The sequence below is a fragment of the Pseudorasbora parva genome, chromosome 3, assembly GCF_024679245.1.
Source record: "Pseudorasbora parva isolate DD20220531a chromosome 3, ASM2467924v1, whole genome shotgun sequence".
Taxonomy (NCBI): Eukaryota; Metazoa; Chordata; class Actinopteri; order Cypriniformes; family Gobionidae; genus Pseudorasbora; species Pseudorasbora parva.
The window spans coordinates 11,523,721-11,547,711 of record NC_090174.1 but is presented as its reverse complement, the minus strand read 5'-3'; the positions used below and the strand labels follow the sequence as shown (position 1 = coordinate 11,547,711).

At 37.9% G+C, this 23,991-nt stretch overlaps 2 protein-coding genes across 8 annotated transcripts in view; both read right to left on the bottom strand.

Moving 5' to 3' along the window:
* arhgef12b (Rho guanine nucleotide exchange factor (GEF) 12b) overlaps positions 1-8,608 on the bottom strand; it is a 119,009-nt gene extending 110,401 nt beyond the window's left edge. For all 7 annotated transcript variants that reach the window (XM_067437812.1, XM_067437809.1, XM_067437806.1 and 4 more), the window contains exon 1: positions 7,184-8,608. In XM_067437812.1, coding sequence (XP_067293913.1) covers positions 7,184-7,215 — 32 coding nt within the window. In that variant the 5' untranslated portion in view covers positions 7,216-8,608. The remainder of the gene's footprint in view (positions 1-7,183) is intronic.
* Positions 8,609-12,019: 3,411 nt separating this feature from the next.
* Positions 12,020-17,185, bottom strand: tlcd5b (TLC domain containing 5b). Its single transcript, XM_067439948.1, has 3 exons — positions 17,099-17,185; positions 16,010-16,212; positions 12,020-12,594 (listed from the first exon to the last, which is right to left on the bottom strand). The coding sequence occupies exons 2-3, from the start codon at positions 16,203-16,205 to the stop codon at positions 12,062-12,064; spliced, it is 729 nt and encodes a 242-aa protein (XP_067296049.1). The 5' UTR covers positions 16,206-16,212; positions 17,099-17,185; the 3' UTR covers positions 12,020-12,061.
* Between the last annotated feature and the right edge of the window lie 6,806 nt (positions 17,186-23,991).

Sequence of the window (23,991 nt, the reverse complement as noted above, 5' to 3'; positions counted from 1 at the left end):
CACTGTTTGTTTATTGTCAGGTTATGGAGTCTGGCGCCTCGCAGCATCTTTCAGCTACGAATGAAACGCAGGACAGCGGTCTCGAGTTCAAAGTCCACCCGCAGACCGTAACGTTAGTCCATCTCAGGCTCGAGAAACAGCGCTGATACGGTGGAAATGGGATAACAGACCGGTTGATTTCACTTGAATTACTTTTAAATGTTTAATTTTTACTTCTAAAATGTTTGTTACATGAGTTTAAATGTTGTAAAATAACTGTTATTCTTTACATGTCAAAATATTAATATATGCTGTAACGTTATTGCTGTAACGTTACTCGTCGACAATAAAGGCCATGTGATGTATAAGTGTGTTTGTGTGGACTGTGGAGTATTTTACAAAGGTTTAGAGGAAATTAAAGTTATACTATACAAGTTAGTAATACTCATAAATAAAAACAGCTCATATTAGTCATAAATATTGGTTTTTAAAATGCATTTTACCCAATTTTTTCTACTCAATTGAATTTGTTAATGTAACAAATGCAGTTACTCAGATCTACTTATTTTTTTTACTTACATTTACTCAGTTCTTATGGCGTCTAAAATTGATTTCACTGCTTCAAAATTTACTCAATTTTTTTAGTGTAAAAATGTTTCACCAAAAAAATTGAGTAAATCATAGTATTAGTTTTTAGAGTGTATATGGTCCTCTTTTCATACAGAATGGCTGTCATAAATAAAGTACCAAAGCAGCTCAATTTCTTCCCATGATGCACTGCTGGTGGCTCGCAACTCTGTCAGGAAGAGCTTGTGGCCTGGCCAAGTTGACAGACATTGTTTATTAGTGATGTCACCACTTCCCGAGAGGGCCTCGGGGGTAAAAAAAAAAAAAAAAAAAAGACCACAGATCAGCGAAATGCTGTGACAAAGAGCAAGCTGTACGATACAGCCTTCAGCAAACATTCAGTGCCATGATGCTTGCCACATGAATTCAGATACTACAAATAAGAACAAACAATTTTTGGTGTCTGTTTAGTTGATGTTAGTGTGTAGTTCGATATCATATTAGCTGTCATCAAGCTTATGTTTGCAATGTTTCATATATTATATAGTTGTTACAGTACAGAATACAATATCATGCATTAACACAGTAAGAAACCCAAAGGAAAGCCAATTTTCTTTCCTTTTTCTTATGCAAGGTTCGATACGTTAGAAACAACATGAAGCAAACAGTACAAACGATAGTAAAAAGGAAAGTGTGAATAATCAAGACCTAAACAAAAGTGCTGTAAACATCTGAATTTCACAAACTATAAAAATGATGCTCCAATCAAACAAGCATACTGTACTAAGCGTCTACTTATGCTAATTTTACACATTGACTGTGCCCAAGAACTGAAAAATAAAAATAAAATCTTCATAGGCAACAAACAAAAGCAGGACCATTTTAAGGCACAAGAAAAATGCATTTTAAGTTAAATGAAAAGTTTTGATTTTTTCATCATTTCTGGTAAGAAACAAGTAGTCAATAAACATTTGCTTGGATATGACTAACTCTTAACACTAATTTGTTCTAGCTCATTAGACATGCAGTTTTGGAGTCTGAACCTAGCTTCCTTTTTAGGCGTTTTCACACAAAAACACCACCTGTGAAGTCATCAAGGCAGTGGCCTTATGTTTCGGACACAGCTGTTGTGTTACTATGAAACCAAACAGATACATAACTTGAGTTGCTTTCTCACATCTGCACTATTTTTAAAAACAGAAACAGCTTTTGTGAAGCCTTGAGATTAAAGTGTTGTGTGATGACGTACAAAAGCTTTCCAGAAGAAGAAGGCTTCTGACTCACTCGCTACTACCACAGTTATTCAGACAAATGATGAGGGGTGAGCAGAGCTTTGCTTTGGTGAGACAGCTTCAGAGAAGAGCCTGGAGAAACTTTAATACAGCCGGAAGAATATTTCTTCTCTAAATATGCCATCATGCCCTCTGAACTCACTGCCAAAACTCCAGCCGCCCAATGAAAAAAGTCACTGTCTGTCCATTAAAGGGGTACTTCAGCGCTGGGAAGATGAATCTGTATTTAGAGTAATTGATGTAGTAGAAATGTGAATTTCTGTGGCTTCTATACTGAGAAAAGACAGAAAATTTATTTTTGTCTTATGAGGATGAAAGACAACAATTCCCAGAATGCTTCGCTGCCCTATGAAGCCACTCCCAAAGCCGCCGCTACTGAATCACTTTGATCACTTTCCCACCACCGCGTTCATCTTCATAAAATCAGTTCAGGGGAAGCACGATCATTCGAATATACTCCAGGGTTTCTACTTATAGAAAGTCATATGCTAATCGCTGAAGTAGGTTTGGTCATTTACAACGCAATATATACACACACACACTTTACGCCATCATTTACAGTGCCTTTCGAAAGTATTCGGCCCCCTTGAACTTTGCGACCTTTTGCCACATTGCAGGCTTCAAACATAATGATATAAAACTGTAATTTTTTGTGAAGAATCAACAACAAGTGGGACACAATCATGAAGTGGAACGAAATTTATTGGATATTTCAAACTTTTTTAACAAATCAAAAACTGAAAAATTGGGCATGCAAAATTATTCGGCAAAGTATTATTAAGTAAATACTTTGTAGCGCCACCTCTGCTCCGATTACAGCTGTAAGTCGCCTGCGGTGGGTCTCTATCAGTTTTGCACATCGAGAGACTGAAATTTTCACTGTTAAAGACTTGGATTCCCATCCTAAACATAGACAAAGTTTCAAAAACTAATGTTGGACGTTTGATGGAGTATTTCTGTGTTAAAAATACTCCTTCCGGTTTCTCACAAGTTTCGGAGAATTTTTTTCGAGTATGGCTCAGCTTGACGTTAATAGAGCGGAAGGACCTTGTATGGGCCGTACAGGCTCTTCTAGGGTGCGCACGCGCGTGACTAGAGCGAGAGAGGAAATGCACGCCCATTAACACTCTCTCAGGTGCAGATCCAGTCGTTCCAGGCACCGCGCTCCACTTTATTCCTATGGGTGACGTCGAGCGACTTCAACGCTTCAGCACAGCATTTCGGGAAGGCAGCGCTGCATTTGAACCGATTTGAACGCAGAAATGATGGGATTCACAACATCGCTTTAGTCGCGTCGCAAAAGTGGATCTCCACCGTTCACTGCTGTCAGGACTTTACCAAATCATACCAAAGAAGTGTGTTTTTGACGGAGCGGTCCCAGCGATAAAGGTTCGGTCCTGCTTTGGAAGAAGCCGGTGAGTAAAACTGCTTCAAATGTCTATGCTGTTAGCTATCATCACGTGAGTAAACATCAGTAAATGACACGATCATTAGTAAATGATAGCGCATTTGAATGACAAACGGACTCTATTGTTGTTCTATGTATAACGTTACACTAGTCTGACGTGCAAAACCGTTTTGCTTGCTACTGCTCAGGTTTAGTCACATACAATAGTCCATAAACCATAAACCAGGAATCAGGAATCAGTCCTCACAAACTGCGAGTAAACACACACAAATGTTGACAGGCCCCTAAATACAGTACATATCACAGAAAGACTCGGCACAGCCCATATTTCTTTTATATATATAATAAAACTAAAGACTTTTCGGAGATATGAAGGATGCAATACTACTCTATAGGTACTCAAGATTGACATGAGATTGACTGAAACTGAGTGTTTCACCCCCCCTTTAAGAAATGGCTTTCTTCTTGCCACTCTTCCATTAAGGCCAGATTTGTGTATACGACTGATTGTTGTCCTATGGACAGAGTCTCCCACCTCAGCTGTAGATCTCTGCAGTTTATCCAGAGTGATCATGGGCCTCTTGGCTGCATCTCTGACCAGTCTTCTCCTTGTATGAGCTGAAAGTTTAGAGGGACGGCCAGGTCTTGGTAGATTTGCAGTGGTCTGATACTCCTTCCATTTCAATATCATTGCTTGCACAGTGCTCCTTGGGATGTTTAAAGCTTGGGAAATATTTTTGTATCCAAATCCAGCTTTAAACTTCTCCACAACAGTATCTCGGACCTGCCTGGTGTGTTCCTGGTTCTTCATGATGCTCTCTGCGCTTTAAACGGACCTCTGAGACTATCACAGTGCAGCTGCATTTATACGGAGACTTGATTACACACAGGTGGATTCTATTTATCATCATTAGTCATTTAGGTCAGCATTGGATCATTCAGAGATCCTCACTGAACTTCTGGAGAGTTTGCGGCACTGAAAGTAAAGGGACTGAATAATTTTGCATGCCCAATTTTTGTTTTGTTAAAAAAAGTTTAAAATATCCAAGAAATTTCATTCCACTTCATGATTGTGTCCCACTTGTTGTTGATTCTTCACAAAAAATTACAGTTTTATATCTATGTTTGAAGCCTGAAATGTGGCAAAAGGTCTCAAAGTTCAAGGGGGCTGAAAACTTTCGCAAGGCACTGTATGTGTATTTAAAACGTGTTAATGACCCAGATCTGCAATCTTACTGAAGTATAAACATGGTCCTAAATATCCAATTTATTTATTAATATTCTTAATCATTATTTTTGTTTTGTTTTTTGATTTTGTCCATTAAGGCGTATTGGTACAAAAATACAGTTAAAACAGTAATAGTATGAAATCTCTCAAGATGGTTTTCTATTATATTTTTAAATGTAATTTATTCTTGTTATGGCACAGAATGTTCAGCATCCATTCCTCAAGTCTTAAGTGCTACATTGATCCTTCAAAAATCATTCTAATATGCTGATTTGCTTAAGTAATATTCCTTAAAAAAAACTGTTGTACAAGACATCACAAAGAAACAAACAATTTGTTTTGTAAAAAAAAATTAGGCATCCTAGATATACACAGTATAACAATAATAATAATATAAGATCTAAGGTACATTTAACACTGAAGATACTCAAAGCAGTTTTTTCTCTAGTTCACATTAATTTGACCTGGTTAACTCGTCAGCTACATCATCATTATTGCTTCAGTTTCTATTAATATGTAATATGTTTTCGCTGCTAGAAATTGCTTATTTAAAACAAATGCATAGTTTGATGAAAGGTGTGAATGAGCGCGGAATCATGGGAGGCATCGTCTTAACCTCCACAGCCGATGGAAAGCAATCTGACTGGACTCATGAAGAAATCATGTTCATGGATGAGTTTATGTATTAAAATTATATTAACGTTACTGTGGTATGAAGTAGGGCAGGGCAGAGACTCTGGGACATTTTACGTTGCTGTTTATTGTGATTGTTGAATGTCACAGTCAGCCGCTGATTGCTTTTACGACTAAATGTAAGAATAAAGTTATGTTTAATATCCACACCTCCTTCCCAGAACTTGAACTTTGTTACGGTTGTTACACTTGTTCTAGTGGTTTTTGGATATTAAGGGGACATATACAAAATTCAAGAGGGTACAAGATCTCATTTGCATTTAAAAGGACACAAGCCTTTTAAAAAAATACCTCTGAAGAAAAATACCTCTGAAGAAAACGGCCTGTCTTTACTGTTTACCATCACCTTACATCACCTTAGAAGCTTAGCTATATACCATGCTCAGACCCTGACACATGAGACAACTGAGAGAGTATCAGCCCTGCTGTGCACTACATCTGTACTAATGGGGGAAAAAACGTGGTTGTCAAAAAACAGATGTCACACAACATGCACCAAGGCACAACTCTGCACACAGATTAGATGACAACACATTTGCTTACCCAGCATCTTCTGTGTTTTGATCTTTGAAATGTGTGCGACTGGTCGAGCAATACAGGCAAAAACTCAAAGTTGTGGAAAACCACAACAAGAGACACAATGAGTCTAAAGAGCAGCATTAGCAGAAGACAGCAAGATGGCCGCATATCTAAAGTGCTTCCTGTCACAGTGATAGGTTGATCATGAACAATTCGTTAATTTTCATTTCTCTCATGTGACAAAGAAAGACTCGGACCAGAGTCAAAAGGTAAACTAATCGATTCTGTTTCTTGTACTAGCATATGCAGCTGTCATGTGACAAAATAATAAGTTACTCGGACCAGAAAACACTGAACTAATCATTTCTGTTTCTCATAATTTGATAAACAGAAATCCATATTTCGGAATATGATCAAAGTTTGTGCAAGTAAATGTAACGGTGCAAGTTTTAATCTGACTATTGAAAATGTAACATTTAATTTAATTCTGCTCAAATGAACAAAATTACTTGAATAAAAATGTATTCATTTTGCTGAACAAGTTTCAAAGATCCAAAACAGATCTTTCCATCACTCACAGTTCTCTAGGTTATTCTGAAAGATTAATGCATTATCAAAACAATACACAAACCACACACTGTCACAATAAACGAGTGGCTCCAAAGTGCTATTGCTTAGAAAAATATTCACTTACATTAAGTTTATCTGAAAGAAAATCAAGTAAATTTGAACTGCAAGGTCAAAAGGTCACCAGTTTCCTTATCAACTTGACAATTTTGTGAGAAACAGGTTTGACTGCACGTCTACAAGACCCGAGAGAAAAACTCGCACTTATGACGATACCCATCATGCTCTCTAGGTTCTTTTCGGTTTTAGTGTTAAACCCTGAACATTAACTTAGGTTTGGGTTCTGCAAGGGGATGCTTGTTCAGATCTTATACTCACCCATTTCAACAAGTGACTAACTCGCCTTATATAAAAAGTACCATGGCAGTACCATACATGGTACATTGATGGTATTGGGATAGTAAATTATTAGCATATTTACGTGAGGGTATTATATTATATTATATTATATATATATATATATATATATATATATATATATATATATATATATATATATATATATATATATACCATGGTACCAAAATTATTTAAAACAACCCCCATGGTAGTTACACCACGGTAATACCATGTTATTTTGATGATAAACCATGTTAGCAAATGACATTTATATTCATACAGCAACGTGCTTGCATAGTATCCCGAGGTAGTTATAAAAATATCATGGTATTACTAAGGTATACAAAAATTGTCATTGTTTCTGTGTAATCCCACAAGTTACCATATAGCCTGTATTTTGTTGAAGGCTGCCAGATTCATCTCAACAATAGCCTATAGTGTTTTGGATATGTATAAACAGTGTCATAAGCCTAAGACAGGCCACTATCATTATCATAAACACAACCATGTAAATATTATGTCATCATTTACCTCTCAGCAAGCGTGGACTGTGTGCCGCTCATTGGGCTTTCCTTTCTTGATTTTCTTCAGCTCTTATCCAATTGGCATTTTACCATGGTAAAACACCTTTGTATTCGACAGAAAAATAATATACAAAAAAATTATAATAACCGGTGGCACTTTTGACAGTTCCGTCTTGGTGTTTAGGGGAATGTCTCCTCTTGAATGAAATAGCAACAATTATGTTTTATATTTCCACGGTTGCCTGTGATGGTTTTAATACGCCATGTCATTTGACTGTAGCTCTTCTACAGATCTCAGAGTTAGCAAAGGAAATCGATGCTAAAAGCAAACGCAGATGATCAATGGAGGAAAACTCTTTCTGTCTGTCTGAGACGCTTCATCATTTCCCCAGCCAAAATGCCACCACAGAGACTCGACAGGCTTCCCCCTCGCCTCTGTCTGGATACAGTCGCCTTTGTCAATGCCAAACTACGACTGGAAGTAAACTCAGAGAAACAATTTATTGTTATAATGTTGCCTTACGAATGAAAGAGACTGCCCGGTAGCATTTCACGTCAGTCCAAAAGCTTTTGGCTCATTTTACAGTCCCAAATGTTACTTCGTGCGTCTCGGCGGTTTTCTATCATGCCCAACACGACATACTTCCAAATCGGCATTCCTAAACACAACCTAATCCCATAGGCGATTTTTTTTCGAGGCAAGTTTGCAGTACTACACCACCAATTGAATTGGCACTGTAAAGTAAGTCTGTAAACTAAATATACATCCTTTTTAGGCCCCTTACACGCTGAATGGACTTTTTCTCCATAAGATTGTATCCTGTCCGCTCCAATGTGTGGGAATCTAGGGAAATTCACTCAAAAGATGCGTTAAAACAGCCCCACGGTTCAAGCTTTCATCGTGATTCCTCTCCTTCCTAGTCCAACTTGCAGAATTTCCACATTTTCCACTACAAAATCGGGGGAAAACTTTGCAAATCGTTTGATGTTTGCGTTAGGAGCAGCGGTATAGTTCCCAATTCAGTAATTCTGCTCAAAAAAGCTTCGTTTCACAGCGGCAATAAAATAAAATCCACGCTTGTCGGATGTGCTACACATATTTTCCTCTCGCGAAAGCGATTCCCTCTTTTCTTTGAATAATTTGTTTGGAAACTTTGGTTCAGTCGGGTCCTTCCCTTCTTGTCTCCATGTTTTCCAAAATTCAGTAGTTTTGAGCCGTTCTTTTTCCACCAGAATCTGTTGACCAAGAATTCAGTCTCTACTCAAACGCAAATGAAGAAAACACACGCATATGTGTTGTCACATGTGTCAGTTTCGCGCTATACGAAGATTAAAAACGCTTTGGGAAAAAAGATCACAAAAATCCAGATAATTCCTGACTTTCAGTAAAAAAAACGTCCCGTATTCCTACGCCTGCGACGCTACACCTCCTTTTGCGTATCCTTCCGCGAACAGCAATATCGCCTCCCAAGTGCTGTAGACTACTAGTTGTCAGTGGGAAATTAGGCACATTACTCTTCCATTTAAACCAGTAAATCAAGTTAGTTGGTTTACAGATTAGCCAGAAACTGAAGAATAAACAAGTCACTATGTTAAATGATACATTCGAAAGAAACAGATCAATAGTTAAATTAATGCGGAAATCAGTGTAAATTTAATATAGCCTAGTCATTTATTGCAATGTAATATTCAACAACAACAACAACAACAAAACATAACTTGGCTATTATTCATGTTTATGTTGCCATGTTGTGTTGAAAAATGAGAGATGATTTATCAATTATAATGATTAAACAAGGAGAAAATAAAAACCTAAAATAAAGCATTTGGATCGAAAGACACTGATACAATAGAGCTGTGATTTATTGGTCAATAGTGATAAGGAGCATATTTAAATCTTTTGCGCCACCTAGCGGTTGAAAAGTTTTCAACCATGAATAAATATGTGTTTCGGATCCCAGTAACAGTAGCTAAGTAATCTGTAATTTCACTCGTGTGAACAAGGATACTGATATTGGCATTGTTTTACAATCTAAAACAATAACATTTAAATTATGTAGGCTATAATAAAACAAAAAATGCAGCTGTGAAATCATAAAGAAATCACAAGTTGTAGGTCCATCAAATATTTTTATCTAGTTACATTTTCTTTTAGCCTAGGCTACTATTTATTATGTATGGAAAGCCCTCCATTGTAATGGTTTTGAAAGTGCTTTGTAAATAATTTGAGTTATTTTAATAAAAAGGCTAACAAAAAAGCAGTTGGTTAATACCATTCAAATAGCATCTAAACTTCTCTCCTGAATCCACAAATACACTTCATTATCAAAAATATCTTAGAATGGTATTTTGTTTGTGCAGAGAGGCTTTATTAATGTGAACTCATACATACAGTATCAAATATCTGCATATGCATCAAAATAGTTTGTCATTTTCAACATTGCAATATTCTTCTGTGGTTTAGATACAGGAAGTGGCCTAACATACATACCTGTCTGCGTCTTGTTTAGTGTAAGGAAAGCCCTTGCTTTATAAGAAAGCGAAATATCAGTCTAAACTGATAATAGAAAAGATGTTTAATTGCCTTTAAGGATATACAGATATGATTCCTACAGTAATTTAATGGTTTTGCAGTTTGACAAGAACACTCATATCTGAAAATATAAGGCCAAGAGGTAAGTGGTGAATTTAAGTCACGTCATGAAACCACTATCTGGGAAGAGATTGTGGAGCGGGTTTAATTCTACAGGCCTCACAGAACAGCAGACATTGTTGAGAAACGCACATTCTGAACAGGCTCCTTTCTGCCTGCTGAGGAAATACAGTGGCAGCTTTCGCAGGAGCAGGCAACGACATTGCACGCTGAATCAGAATCTCTCGTTCACGGGCTCAATAGCATTAGCAGATGTGCACCACTAGTGTAATGTCATTATTCTTTACACTTTGATTGCACGTTCATGTAGTTGTGTTTTTGAGCATTTTGGTTTGGTGTTTGTAACACAGTTCACTCAAAATGCCCATTTATGTGGGAATTTTAAAGTTGTTTTCCAGACCAGAGTTCTGAGTTTTTCATGAGCATGTAAAAAATATTAATGTCAAAAGTGATCAAAATTAATACAATCTTAATATTTCACAAAATGCATATATTAATAAGTTACAGAAAAGTAATGGAAATTACAATCTTAATATGCCATACAAAAGTTGAGTAAATTAATCAAATCTTAATGTCCAGTAAAATAGTATGTTTTATGTAGTAGTATGTATGTATGTTTTATGTTTTATGTAATTATAAAACATAAAACATAAAGTATGTTTTATGTAATAAAAGTATGTTTTATGTAATAGTATGTAATATGTTATTGAAAGCAATGGAAATCAATACAATCTTAATGTCGTGGAAAAGCCATTCAATTACAAACTTGATGTGAGGAAAAGTTGTGGAAATTAATCAAATCTTATTATATCCCACAAAATATACAATATATTAATATGTTACGGAAAAGTCATTAAAGTTTAAGTTTTAATTTCATGCAAAACATGTGGAAATTAATATCTTAATATGTCATGAAAAATAGTCATATATTAATATATTATGGAAAGCAATGGAAATGAATAAAATCTTATGTTGTGGAAAAGGCCATTTAAATTAAAATCTTAATGTCATGCAAAAGTTGTGGAAATTGTTAAAATTTCAGCAGCCATATCACCCTGTAGCCCAAGACTGGTTTCCCACTGAAGCTAAGCAGGGCTGAGTCTGGTCAGTACCTGGATGGGAGACCAACTGGGAAAACCAGGTAGCTGCTGGTAGAGGTGTTAGTGAGGCCAGCAGGGGGTGCTCACCCTGTGGTCTGTGTGGGTCCTAACACCCCAGTATAGTGATGGGGACACTGTACTGACAAAAGAGCACCGTCCTTCGGATGAGACGTTAAACCGAGGTCCTGACTCTCTGTGGTCATTAAAAATCCCAGGATGTCTTTCGGAAAAAGAGTAGGGGTGTAACCCCGGCATCCTGGCCAAATTTGCCCACTGGCCTCTGTCCATCATGGCCTCCTAATAATCCCCATAACCTGATTGGCTTCATCACTCGGTCTCCTCTCCACCAATCATCTGGTGTGTGGTGAGCGTTCTGGCGCAATATGGCTGCCGTTGCATCATCCAGGTGGGTGCTGCACATTGGTGGTGGTTGAGGAGATTCCCCCCTCATGTAAAGCGCTTTGAGTGCCTAGAAAAGCACTATATAAATCGAACGCATTAAAATCTTAATATGTCACGGAAATGAATACTATATTCATATTTTTGTAAAAGTTGTAAAAAAATAATTTGAATCATTTATATAACATTTTGGAAATTATTAATATCTTAATACATCATGGAAAAGTTTTGGAAATTAATAAAATATTAATATGTCGCATGGAAATTCCTGAAAATGAATATGATCTTAGTATGTTATGAAAAAGTTGTGGAAATTAATAATACTTTAATATGTGGTAGAAACAAATAAAATCATAATACGTCATGGAAAATATTGTGAAAATTAAGAAGAATCTTTATATGTCATGGAGAATTTGTGGTAATAATAAAGGAACTGGAAATAACCTTAATTAATATAAATCTTTCTAGTTTTGTTTTAACGTTTATGTAAATGTATCCAGAAAAAAAAGTAATGGTAATAGTAAAAAGGTGTACAAACCATGTTAAATTAGTTATGAACATTTTGTTATGATTTACTCACCCACAAGTTGTTTCAAAACTGTATGAATTTCTTTCTTCTGCAGTTCACAAAAGATTATGATGACAGAATTTTCCTTTTTGGCTGAACTATCCCTTTAACACAACCCTTATTGCTACATATATCAGCAGATACGCCATTTCTTCACAGATTGACCTATTTCACTTTAACAGCATGTCCATTAGAATCATCCAGCTTGTACTGTTCCTTCCATCGCCTGTATTTCACGCAAGTTTTCCTGCAAGCAAAACATGCAATGTCCACCATGAAGATCCAGGAGAGAGTGTAAATAGCCACCCCACAAACTTTTACTATAAGCAATGGCTTTGGAGAGGTTAATTCACAGTACAGCATTCTGCTCCCAACACCGATCCTCACAGAGGCAAACAGAAGAATGAAGAGCAGGTCCACCGCATCTCCAGCTAAACTGTCATAGCGGCCCACGCGCTTGAGGAACCAGCGGGCCTGCAAGAGCGGGTTGGTGATCTCACTGCCGAACAGAACAGCGCAGGTCTCGTTGCCCGACTCGCCAAGTCCCAGTGCCATCAGGATTCCGAGGATGCTCATGGTGTGGTGGGCCAACATCACCGGACCCTCTGTGCGGAAATACACAGACCAAGCCATGTCAAAGAAGAAGTATCCCAAGCTGAGAACAAGAGCCAGAATCTGGAGAGGTGTGTTTTCAGTGCCTGATAACAAGAGGAGAGTCACATCGGAATAATTCTTAAAGGCTAGACAGACAGTTGTAATTTATAAGCAATTCCTCTTAAAGGACAACTCCAGTGAAAAATGACCCTAGGGGTAATTAACACATGGTTACCGAGTAGATCGTTCTCTGGGACGCGTTTTCATGAAATCAAATGTAAAGAGTTTTATCTCTAAAAACAGATTAGCTTGTAATGCGAGTGTATGGAGCATAGAATAAGTACAATTAAATCACTAGTTAATACCACTAACAAAGCTCAAAATAGCCTCACACTAACACGGTAGCATAATGAGGGTCCCTACATGCAGTTTCTACAGTTAAACAACAGTTTAATAAGAAGATACTTTATAAAGACAGTCCATTACGCGTATACGGGCAGCAGCCATCTTGGAAAACAGTCTTGACGAGTCGAGCCACGAACGCTGTGCTAAGTGATGAACTGTGACTTGGAATCTCATAATCCCATATATTTTAATAAACAGATATAATTCATGCATTTCCATGTAATTCGATTTCACAAACTTAATTCCTATCGATCAGCTCACTTAGCACAGCATTCGTGGCTCGACTGGTTCCAAAATGGCGCCTGTCCGTAAATGCGTAATGTACTGTCTTTATAAAGTATCTTCTTATTAAACTGTTTGTACACTCACAAAGGTCTCAATGCTTCGGTTTGCATGTAGGGACCCTCATTATGTTACCGTGTTAGTGTAAGGCTATTTTGAGCCTTGTTAGTGGTATTAAAGGTGCACTATGCAACTTTCCGTCCACTGGAGGGCGCCTATTCTAAACAAAGGCGTAGTTTGATGACGCCAAGTGTGAGCGCAGTATCTTGGGACATGTGGTCTTCACCTCACAGCCGGTGGAAAATAGGGCAGAATCGGGCGGAAATCATGTTCATGGATGCGGGTATTAACGTTACTGTAGTGTAAAGCAGAGCAGGACCGAGTGTTGTGGAGCTGAGCACGGCCAGCTGGTGCGATTGTTATACAAACACACGGCTCGCGAACACCGGGACTTTTATTATGACGGGACGGGACACAGTCGCCGGGCGCCTGCACTTCTGCTTTTTCCGGTCTTCTTCCAGATATTTTACTGCAAAAATACTACATAGTGCACCTTTGACTAGAGATTTAATTGTACTTATTCTATGCCCCATACACTCGCGTTCAAGCTAATCTGTTTTTAAAGATAAAACTCTATACATTCGATTTGATGAAAACGCATCCCAGAGAACGATCTACTTGATAACGTGTTAATTACCCCTAGGTTCATTTTTCACCGGAGTTGTCCTTTAATGACACAGCATGGACAAATGATCTGTGTGGATCAGCGACAGTGCTGCTCTCTGCATTCACAGACACAGGAGGTCCCTAACTATCGTGAGACAAGAAGACTGTCTGTCAGTGTAAACCTCACTGGCCTCAAGAGGCACATCAGCGGCTGTAGTCATTAGCATCCGGTTACTTTGGTGCTGTTGACCCAGATGGGAGCGAGGTTTGGGGGGGTGAGTGTAACGGACGAAGGCCAGTAAGAGCTGTGGGTGTTTAAATCTCACTCCCCTGGCCTCAAAAGGCACGCTAGCAACTTTAGCACTAGCACGTCTGCCTCCTATGCTGGAGAACACTTCCAGTCCCACTCAGAGCGGGCTGAATAGGACCGGTTACATCTGCTATCCAGGAAGCTCAAGGCAACAGTCATAGGGCTGCATTTCTACACTGTAAAAAATATTGTTGGTTTAACTTATTAATTTTGTATGTGGTTCAGATACAATAATAATAAATATTATTGTATCTGAACCACATAAACAAAAGATAAATCATGAAAATAGCACCATTTTTTACAAATAAAACACACAGAATTACCCAATATGCTTACAAAATCTTTTAATATTTTTTGAATAAAGGTGGTCGAGTCTAAAAAAAAAGTTCATTTTATTAACCCAAATTTTTATTTCAATTAACTCCAAATTTTAAGATAACCAGGTAACTTATTTTTTAAATATTTTTTTACAGTGTAGGATTTTTTTGTATGTGCTAGCAGTTTATACTATTTAACAAACATGCATCAAGCACATGGCACCACAGGTATGGTAAACACGGAAGCTCAAATGTTCGTGTGATGCACAATCACCAATGAGGTTTGTTCTAGTGCATGATACCATATTTTAGTTTAACATATTTGATGTGCTCTCTGTACACTATATTTCCAAATGTTTTGGGATGCCTGCCTTTACATACACATGAACTTTAATGATGTTCCATTCTTAATCCGTGGGATTTAATATGGAGTTGGACCACCCGTTGCAGCTATAACATCTTCAACTCTCCTGGGAAGACTTTTCACAAATTTTAGGAGTGTGTTCGTCACTCCAGAGAACACATCTCCACTGTTCTAGAGTCCAGTGACGGTGTGCTTTTAGCATCCGATGCTTTGCATTGCACTTGGTGATGTAAGGCTTGGATGCAGCTGCTTGGCCATGGAAACCCATTCCATGAAGCTCTCTACGCACTGTTCTTGAGCTAATCTGAAGGCTAAATGAAGTTTGGAGGTCTGTAACTGTTGACCCTGCAGAAAGTTGGCAACTTCTGCACACTGTGCGCCTTAGCATGCGCTGACCCCGCTCTGATTTTATGTGACCTACCACTTCATGGCTGAGTTACTGTTGTTCTCAATTGCTTCCTCTAACATTATACCGTAATACCACTAACAGTTGACTGTGGAATGTTTAATAGGGAGGAAATTTCACAAATGGACTTATTGTACAGGTGGCAACCTATCACGATACCACTCTTGAATTCACTGAGCTCCAGAGAGCGACCTATTCTTACACAAATGTTTGTAGAAGCGTCTTCATGCCTAGGCGCTTGATTTTATACACCTGTGGCCATGGAAGTGATTAGAACACCTGAATTCAACGATTTGAAGGGGTGTCCCAATACTTATGGCAATATAATGTATGTGTGTGTAGTTACTGGGATATTTGCCAAGTAAGACAATTTCCTGGGTCACCATATTTTGTTTGGAAATTGCAGATTGATGGCAGCAACAATTGCTTTTCTAAGATCATTGCTCCTTGGAATTGTTATCACACAGCTGAATGCTCCAGATCAGCAAACTGCCAAAACAGTGTGAGATGATGGTGTGATATGTCATTCATCTAAGGTTTTATTTTCCAAATTAAGACCTGCCAAGGACCAAATGATTTTTTTTTATTTTTTATTATGTTCTGCAACTTCTGCTGATACAGACAATTATGGAATTAAATAAGGTGCCCTAACATAATCAGCGTTATTCACTTCACCTGTCGTAATGATATGCCTGATCGGTGTTCGTCACTATACTGAAGTAAAAAAAAAAAAAAAAAAAAGGTTCCAAAACAAGGCAGGACAACTCACCTGGATGTGTGAAAGGCCACGGCCCAGCAATGAACCCAATGTAGGCAGTGACACAGACACTCAGGATGCCATGGAGCAAAGTAACCAGCCTGCAGTTCCACTCATGATCTCGATCACTGTTTAAGTGACACAGCAACACGTACAGAAAGAACCAGCCAATCAGGCTGCAGCTAGTCTCAACAACAAACAAAGGCATCGCTGCACTGGAAAGACAAAATAGGTAGAAATATTAAGAAGATATTCAGCAACCATTAGAAATTCCTAGAAAGTATTAGAAAGTTTAGTCGACTAAAATGTTGTAACTTGAAATAAAATAAACCTTACCTGAAATAAAATAGCACTTTTAGCTAATAACTTTTAACTAGTTGCCAAGAATTCCTTGCTTTCATTTAGTTGTACTGTAACTATATCTATAGCTAAAACTGTGATAAAAAAAATAATAGTTTCTGAAAATGCAAATATGAAAATAAAAACTCATTTAAAATATTAATAAGAACTGTAATAGTATCTCATTTCAGTGATATTAAAACAGCAATCCAATTCCAATTCCAAGATTTTTTCTCTATTTTTGAATTTGACTAATGGATATCATATCATCAGTTGAGTAAAAGATAAAATAGATAGACACATTAATATTATTAATATTAATATATGTTAATATTATAATTAATATTATAATTAATATAATTATATATGTTAATATTATAATATATTTTAAATTCATGTCTGTAGGGTTATGGTAAAAATACATTTTTGTGACTTGAAATAAAATAAACATTAACTGAAATACAATTAAATATTTAAAAACTATATATTTTATTCAAATATTTGCCAGAGCAGCATTCCTCATTTTTATTCAGATTAATTTGATATACTAAAATTGAATAATCACTATATGCATATTAAAATTGACAAAACACAACAAAATTACTAAAAAAAATAATATTTCAAGTGATACTAAAAAAAACAGGTCTGCATACAACCAAAACAGATGATTTTTTCTCTATTTTTGAATTTAGTTGTGAACTTACACAAACGACCAATACATATCTCAGTTGAGTGACTCAAATGCATTTTGAATGTACAAACCTCAGATACAGCTCAGGCGCATGAACCTAAACATCGTGGTAAATCCATGAAAGCGGCTCCAGGATTCTCCTCATCCCACTAAATTCTCAATGCATCTGGATGTCCAACCGCAATTGACATCGACTTCTCCCGAGAGTGGTGTGACACGGCAGACACAATCAGAGTGTAAAACTACAATGCTTCTGTTCGCTCACTTCCTCTTCTCCACGCGGCCTCAAGTGGCCTTGAGCCTCTAATGAGATTAGACTCTTTACTCCCAATATACCCTGGGATAAATTCCAAACTACATGGAGGATGGAGCCATTCGTCTGCCCACCCTATGACCTAACAGTGGGGTGATGAATGATTTGTGCCCTTCTAAACTTCCAACTTTAATTTCATTCAAACTATACTGTAGTAAGAAGGGAATTGGGTCAACGAGGGAAGTATTGTGCAACATTTTAGTGTCAGGTGCTTGGAGGACATCAATTAAAAGACACAGAAGTTTGAGAGTCATAGATAGTAGAGAAACACATGAATGCACATCATACATGAATAATATATATTATATATATCATGCATATCATGTCAACTGGGAATTGATTGGATTGTTGTGGTTTCATTGCTGTGATGTCATGTAAGTGAAAGGTTGTCCCGCCCTCATGCCAGTAAACACATCATCAGAGAAAAGAAGAGATGTCATTGCAAGAGGGAGAGGAAGTTATTTTAAATAAGATTGTGAGGGCAAATCATAGATAATAATACTGTAATAGTCAATAAAGAAACAAGGACTGTCGATTTTGACTTCATGGTGGCTGTAAAGGGATGTTTTTAGGTACTTCCTTGACAGACTTCAAACCACAATCCGAACACGTTTCCAGCATCCTCCGTCTACCCTTGAAGAGTGTCCTGAGGTTGGGGATGGGTATCTGAGCCCCAGTATTAACCCACATCCAGCTTAGCTATAATCTGAGACAGAGCAAGGTTATTACCTCCCAACGGAGACCTGGCGGAAATAACCTGCAATTCTGAAACTTATATACACACGTTTCGGTTGTATAATGTATATAAAAATATTGGGATGTGGACACTTTTTAAGTAAATCTTTTAAAACGGTTTTATAAACAAAGAAATAGATGCATTGATGTCATGTTAGCTGACATTCTGTTCTCATAAATGAACACTAATTATTCAGTGTTTATAGACATAAACGCTATCTTAATAGCCTAGTAAAAGTATTAAACTCACAATTTGTAAAAGTAATGATGGAGATTGTTCTCTATGCTGTTCGCATGTAGCCTGACAAGTCAGACCCACATCAAGATGTTTGGTCTGGAAACTCACCATTGACAGGGCTCAATCTGAGGGGCGGGATAAACGGTTGTCTTTTAAACTCCCTCTGCACGCGATAGGATAGAGCTACAACCAACCAGAGCAACGTGAAGCGGAGTTAGCTAACAGATTAAACATTCGCTGTATCTGGTCGGCAAAACTACGAACACATCTTCCCTTTTTAAGAGTGACTTCAGTGCCGTTCTTTGTTCTTTTCTCAGAGAAAAGCTTAACTCCAAGTCTTCCAGAGTCGTGGTCAAAGCTGATTCGAAAGACCGCCGTTCGCCAGTTTTGGCCTGACCAGAGTTTGGCTTTTCCAGCTCAGAAGTGTACTGAAAGGTGCTAGACGACACTCGCAGCAGATTAGATTTGCTGCTGCTAGGGTGTGTCTAGATTTCTAGGCTAGTTTGCATGCACTTGTAACACATTTAAGCAAATGATGATAATAAAAATAAATGAATAAAATTCAGAAACTTTTGTTATTAGAGACACCGGTGGCAGTTAAGTGAACTGCAGCCAGCAATTTATTGCTCATACAAGACTTATATGATTCAGAATGGGATTCAATCCCAATCCCGATATACTCACGTCAAAGTTAAAAATCGCAAGTAAAAAGAAGCAGCCATAGCCTATAGCCTACTGTCAATGAACATCCTGACGCGGTTCACGCTGCTGAGAGAGACCTGGAGAGGCCTACAAGCCACAGTGTCTCGCACCCAATGTGTAATTTGAACCACATTCGGTGGAGTGATGATTTGGGGGTGCTTCAGCAAGGCTGGAATCAGGGAGATTTGTCTTTGTGAAAGACGCGTGAATCAAACCACGTACAAGGTTATCCTGGAAGAAAACTTGCTTCCTTCTACTCTGAGGATTGTTTTTTTCCAGCAGGACAATGCTCCATGCCACACAGCCAGGTCAATCAACGTGTGGATGGAGGACCACCAGATCAAGACCCTGTTATGGTCAGCCTAATCTCCAGACCTAAACCCCACTGAAAACCTCTGAAATATGATCAAGAGGAAGTTGGATGGTCACAATCCATCAAACAAATCCGGGCTGCGTGAATTTTTGCACCAGGAGTGGCAAAATCAGGGTTGTTTCACCAAATATTGATTTCTGAACACTTCCTAATTTAAAACATTAATATTGTGTTGTTTAAAAATGAATATGAACTTATTTTCTTTCCATTATTCGAGGTCTGACAACACTGCATCTTTTTTGCTATTTTGACCAGTTGTTGTTTTCGGTAAATTAATGCTCTTAATTACAATATTTTTATTTGGAATTTGGGAAAAATGTTGTCAGTAGTTTATAAAATAAAACAAAATGTTACATTTACCCAAAATGTATTCCAGAGCTGTATATAGTTAGCCTAGAAATCTAGATGCACCCTATAGCGGGAGCAAATCTAATCTGCCGCGAGTGTCAATACATGTCTGAGCTGTAAAAACCAAACTCTGATCAGGCCAATCACATTGTGTATAGAGTCGGTGGGCGGGGCTTAACATAGTGACGGCAGTCTGCGGAGTTTCGCTTGCGTGCTACTAGTAAACAGAGGCTGGCGAACGGCAGTCTTTCGAATCAGCTTTGACCACGACTCTGGAAGACTTGGAGTTAAGCTTTTCTCTGAGAAAAGAACAAAGAACGGCACTGAAGTCATTCTTAAAAAGGGAAGATGTGTTCGGAGTTTTGCTGTCCGGATACAGCGAATGTTTAATCTGTCAACTAACTCCGCTTCACGTTGCTCTGGTTGGTTGTAGCGCTATCCTATCGCGTGCAGAGGGAGTTTGAAAGACAACCGTTTATCCCGCCCCTTGGATTGAGCCCTGTCTATGGTGAGTTTCCAGACATCTTAATGTGGGTCTGGCTTGTCAGGCTAGTATATAGGCGGTATACGGAAAGTATTTAGACCCCCTTAAATTTTTCACTTGTTTAAATCATTTAAGTTCATTTTTTCTCATTAATGTACATACAGCACCACATATTGACAGAAAAACACAGAATTGTTGACAGATTTATTAAAAAAGAAAAACTGAAAATTCACATGGTCCTAAGTATTCTGACCCTTTGCTGTGACACTCATATAATACATACTCTATAATACATATATTTAACTCAGGTGCTGGGGTTCTTCTGATCATCCTTGAGATGGTTCTACACCTTCATTTGAGTTCAGCTGTGTTTGATTATACTAAGTGGACTTGATTAGGAAAGCCACACACCTGTCTATATAAGACCTCACAGCTCACAGTGCAAATGAGAATCATAAGGTCAAAGGAACTACCTGAAGAGCTCAGAGACAGAGTTGTGGCAAGGCACAGATCTGGCCAAGGTTGCAAAAAAAAAATCTGCTGCACTTAAGATACATAAGAGCACAGTGGCCTCCATTATCCTTAAATAGAAGACGTTTGGGACGACCAGAGCTCCTCCTAGAGCTGGCCATCCGGGCAACCTGAGCTATCAGGAGAAGAGCCTTTGTGAGAGAGACAAAGAAGAAGCCAAAGATCACTGTGGCTGAGCTCCAGAGATGCAGTCAGGAGATGGGAGAAAGTTGTAGAAAGTCAACCATCACTACAGCTCTCCACCAGTCGGGGCTTTATGGCAGAGTGGCCTGACGGAAGCATCTCCTCGGTGCAAGATACATGAAAGTTTGTTAAAAAACACCTGAAGGACTCCCAAGATGGTGAGAAATAAAATTCTCTGGTCTGATTGGCCTTAATTCTAAAACCTTCTCCAGAGTGCTCAAAACCTCATACTGAGCCGAAGGTTCTCCCTCCAACAAGACAATGACCCTAAGCACACAGCTAAAATAATGAAGGATTGGCTTTACAACAACTCTGTGACTGTTCTTGAATGGCCCAGCCAGAGCCCTGACATAACCCAATTGAGCATCTCTGGAGAGACCTGAAAATGGATGTCTGCCAACGTTTACCATCTAACCTGACAGTACTGGAGAGGATCTGCAAGGAGGAATGACAGAGGATCCCCAAATCCCCCCAAAAAACTTGGCTATATTAGATCAAAGGGGTGCTTCTACTAAATACTGAGAGGGGGTCTGCATACTTAGGACCATGTATTTCAGTTTTTCTTTTTTAATAAATCAGCAAAACTGTCAACAATTCTGTGTTTTTTCTGTCAATAGGGGGTGCTGCGTGTTCATTCATATTTAGCAAATATCTGCAATATAACCAAGAGTGAAACATTTAAGGGGGTCTGAATACTTTCAGTATCCACTGTTTATAGAAGTCATGTAGAAGTTAGCCTACATGTTTTTTGTGTTTTTTTTTCCAGAAGCCCAAACCAGCAAAACCACAGGATCTGATGAAGGTCTGATGAATTCTGTGATATTTTGTGGTGTGTAAGCATGTAAGCTAACTGCCTCCTCTCCAGCAAAGGTTAACTTTAGCTTTTAATAACCATGGTGTTGATTGTATGGCCTTGTGTAAATACAGCGATTAGTAATGTTTAAATGCCCGAGCTTGACCAGAGCATATTTCTGGAATTTCTTTAAATTCAACGGAGGGATATTATTTTTTCCCCTTTCTTTCTGAAGTTAGTATGCAAAACTCGTGTCTGTTCAAATGAATCCTGAACAGTTTGAGCCCGGTGTGTAATTTAAGTCAACTCTAGAGGGCAGCCTTCCTCCATATTATATATTACCCAAAAACTAAATTAGGTTGAATTATATATTTCTTTATATTTATTATATAAAGTATATATTATATGAAATATATATTTCTTTTACTGTTTATTGTAAAATTTTTGGTGATGTCTTTCAGAAATTTCTGATTACTTTTTCAAGTTTAATTCTTTAGTGCTGAATGAGAAAGAAAAGCTACAGACATAATTGTTACAATGAAATTATACTTATATATATATATATATATATATATATATATATATATATATATATATACAGTATTGATTAAAATAATAGCAGTACAATGTGACTAACCAGAATAATCAAGGTTTTTAGTATATTTTTTATTGCTACGTGGCAAACAAGTTACCAGTAGGTTCAGCAGATTCTCAGAAAACAAATGAGACCCAGCATTCATGATATGCACGCTCTTAAGGCTGTGCAATTGGGCAATTAGTTGAAAGGGGTGTGTTCAAAAAAATAGCAGTGTCTACCTTTGACTGTACAAACTCAAAACTATTTTGTACAAACATTTTTTTTTCTGGGATTTAGCAATCCTGTGAATCACTAAACTAATATTTAGTTGTATGACCACAGTTTTTTAAAACTGCTTGACATCTCTGTGGCATGGAGTCAACCAACTTGTGGCACCTCTCAGCTGTTATTCCACTCCATGATTCTTTAACAACATTCCACAATTCATTCACATTTCTTGGTTTTGCTTCAGAAACAGCATTTTTGATATCACCCCACAAGTTCTCAATTGGATTAAGGTCTGGAGATTGGGCTGGCCACTCCATAACATTAATTTTGTTGGTTTGGAACCAAGACTTTGCCCGTTTACTAGTGTGTTTTGGGTCATTGTCTTGTTGAAACAACCGTTTCAAGGGCATGTCCTCTTCAGCATAGGGCAACATGACCTCTTCAAGTATTTTAACATATGCAAACTGATCCATGATCCCTGGTATGCGATAAATAGGCCCAACACCATAGTAGGAGAAACATGCCCATATCATGATGCTTGCACCTCCATGCTTCACTGTCTTCACTGTGTACTGTGGCTTGAATTCAGAGTTTGGGGGTCGTCTCACAAACTGCCTGTGGCCCTTGGACCCAAAAAGAACAATTTTACTCTCATCAGTCCACAAAATGTTCCTCCATTTGTCTTTAGGCCAGTTGATGTGTTCTTTGGCAAATTGTAACCTCTTCTGCACATGCCTTTTTTTTAACAGAGGGACTTTGCGGGGGATTCTTGAAAATAGATTAGCTTCACACAGACGTCTTCTAACTGTCACAGTACTTACAGGTAACTCCAGTCTTCTTTGATCATCTTGGAGGTGATCATTGGGTGAGCCTTTGCCATTCTGGTTATTCTTCTATCCATTTTGATGGTTGTCTTCCGTTTTCTTCCACGTCTCTCTGGTTTTGCTCTCCATTTTAAGGCATTGGAGATCATTTTAGCTGAACAGCCTATCATTTTTTGCACCTCTTTATAGGTTTTCCCCTCTCTAATCAACTTTTTAATCAAAGTACGCTGTTCTTCTGAACAATGTCTTGAACGACCCATTTCCTCAGCTTTCAAATGCATGTTCAACAAGTGTTGGCTTCATCCTTAAATAGGGGCCACCTGATTCACACCTGTTTCTTCACAAAATTGATGACCTCAGTGATTGAATGCCACACTGCTATTTTTTTGAACACACCCCTTTCAACTAATTCAACTAATTGCCCAATTGCACAGCCTTAAGAGCGTGCATATCATGAATGCTGGGTCTCATTTGTTTTCTGACAATCTACTGAACCTACTGGTAACTTGTTTGCCACGTAGCAATAAAAAATATACGAAAAACCTTGATTATTCTGGTTAGTCACATTGTACTGCTATTATTTTGAACAATACTGTATATATATATATATATATATATATATATATATATATATA

What these genes read in the sequence shown, in the direction of transcription:
- tlcd5b (XM_067439948.1), bottom strand. Translation starts at nt 16,205, where the DNA reads ATGCCTTTGTTTGTTGTTGAGACTAGCTGCAGCCTGATTGGCTGGTTC. An exon ending in GTGGCCTTTCACACATCCAG is followed by an intron (nt 12,595 to 16,009) that starts GTGAGTTGTCCT and finishes TCTTGTTATCAG; the next exon opens with GCACTGAAAACACACCTCTC.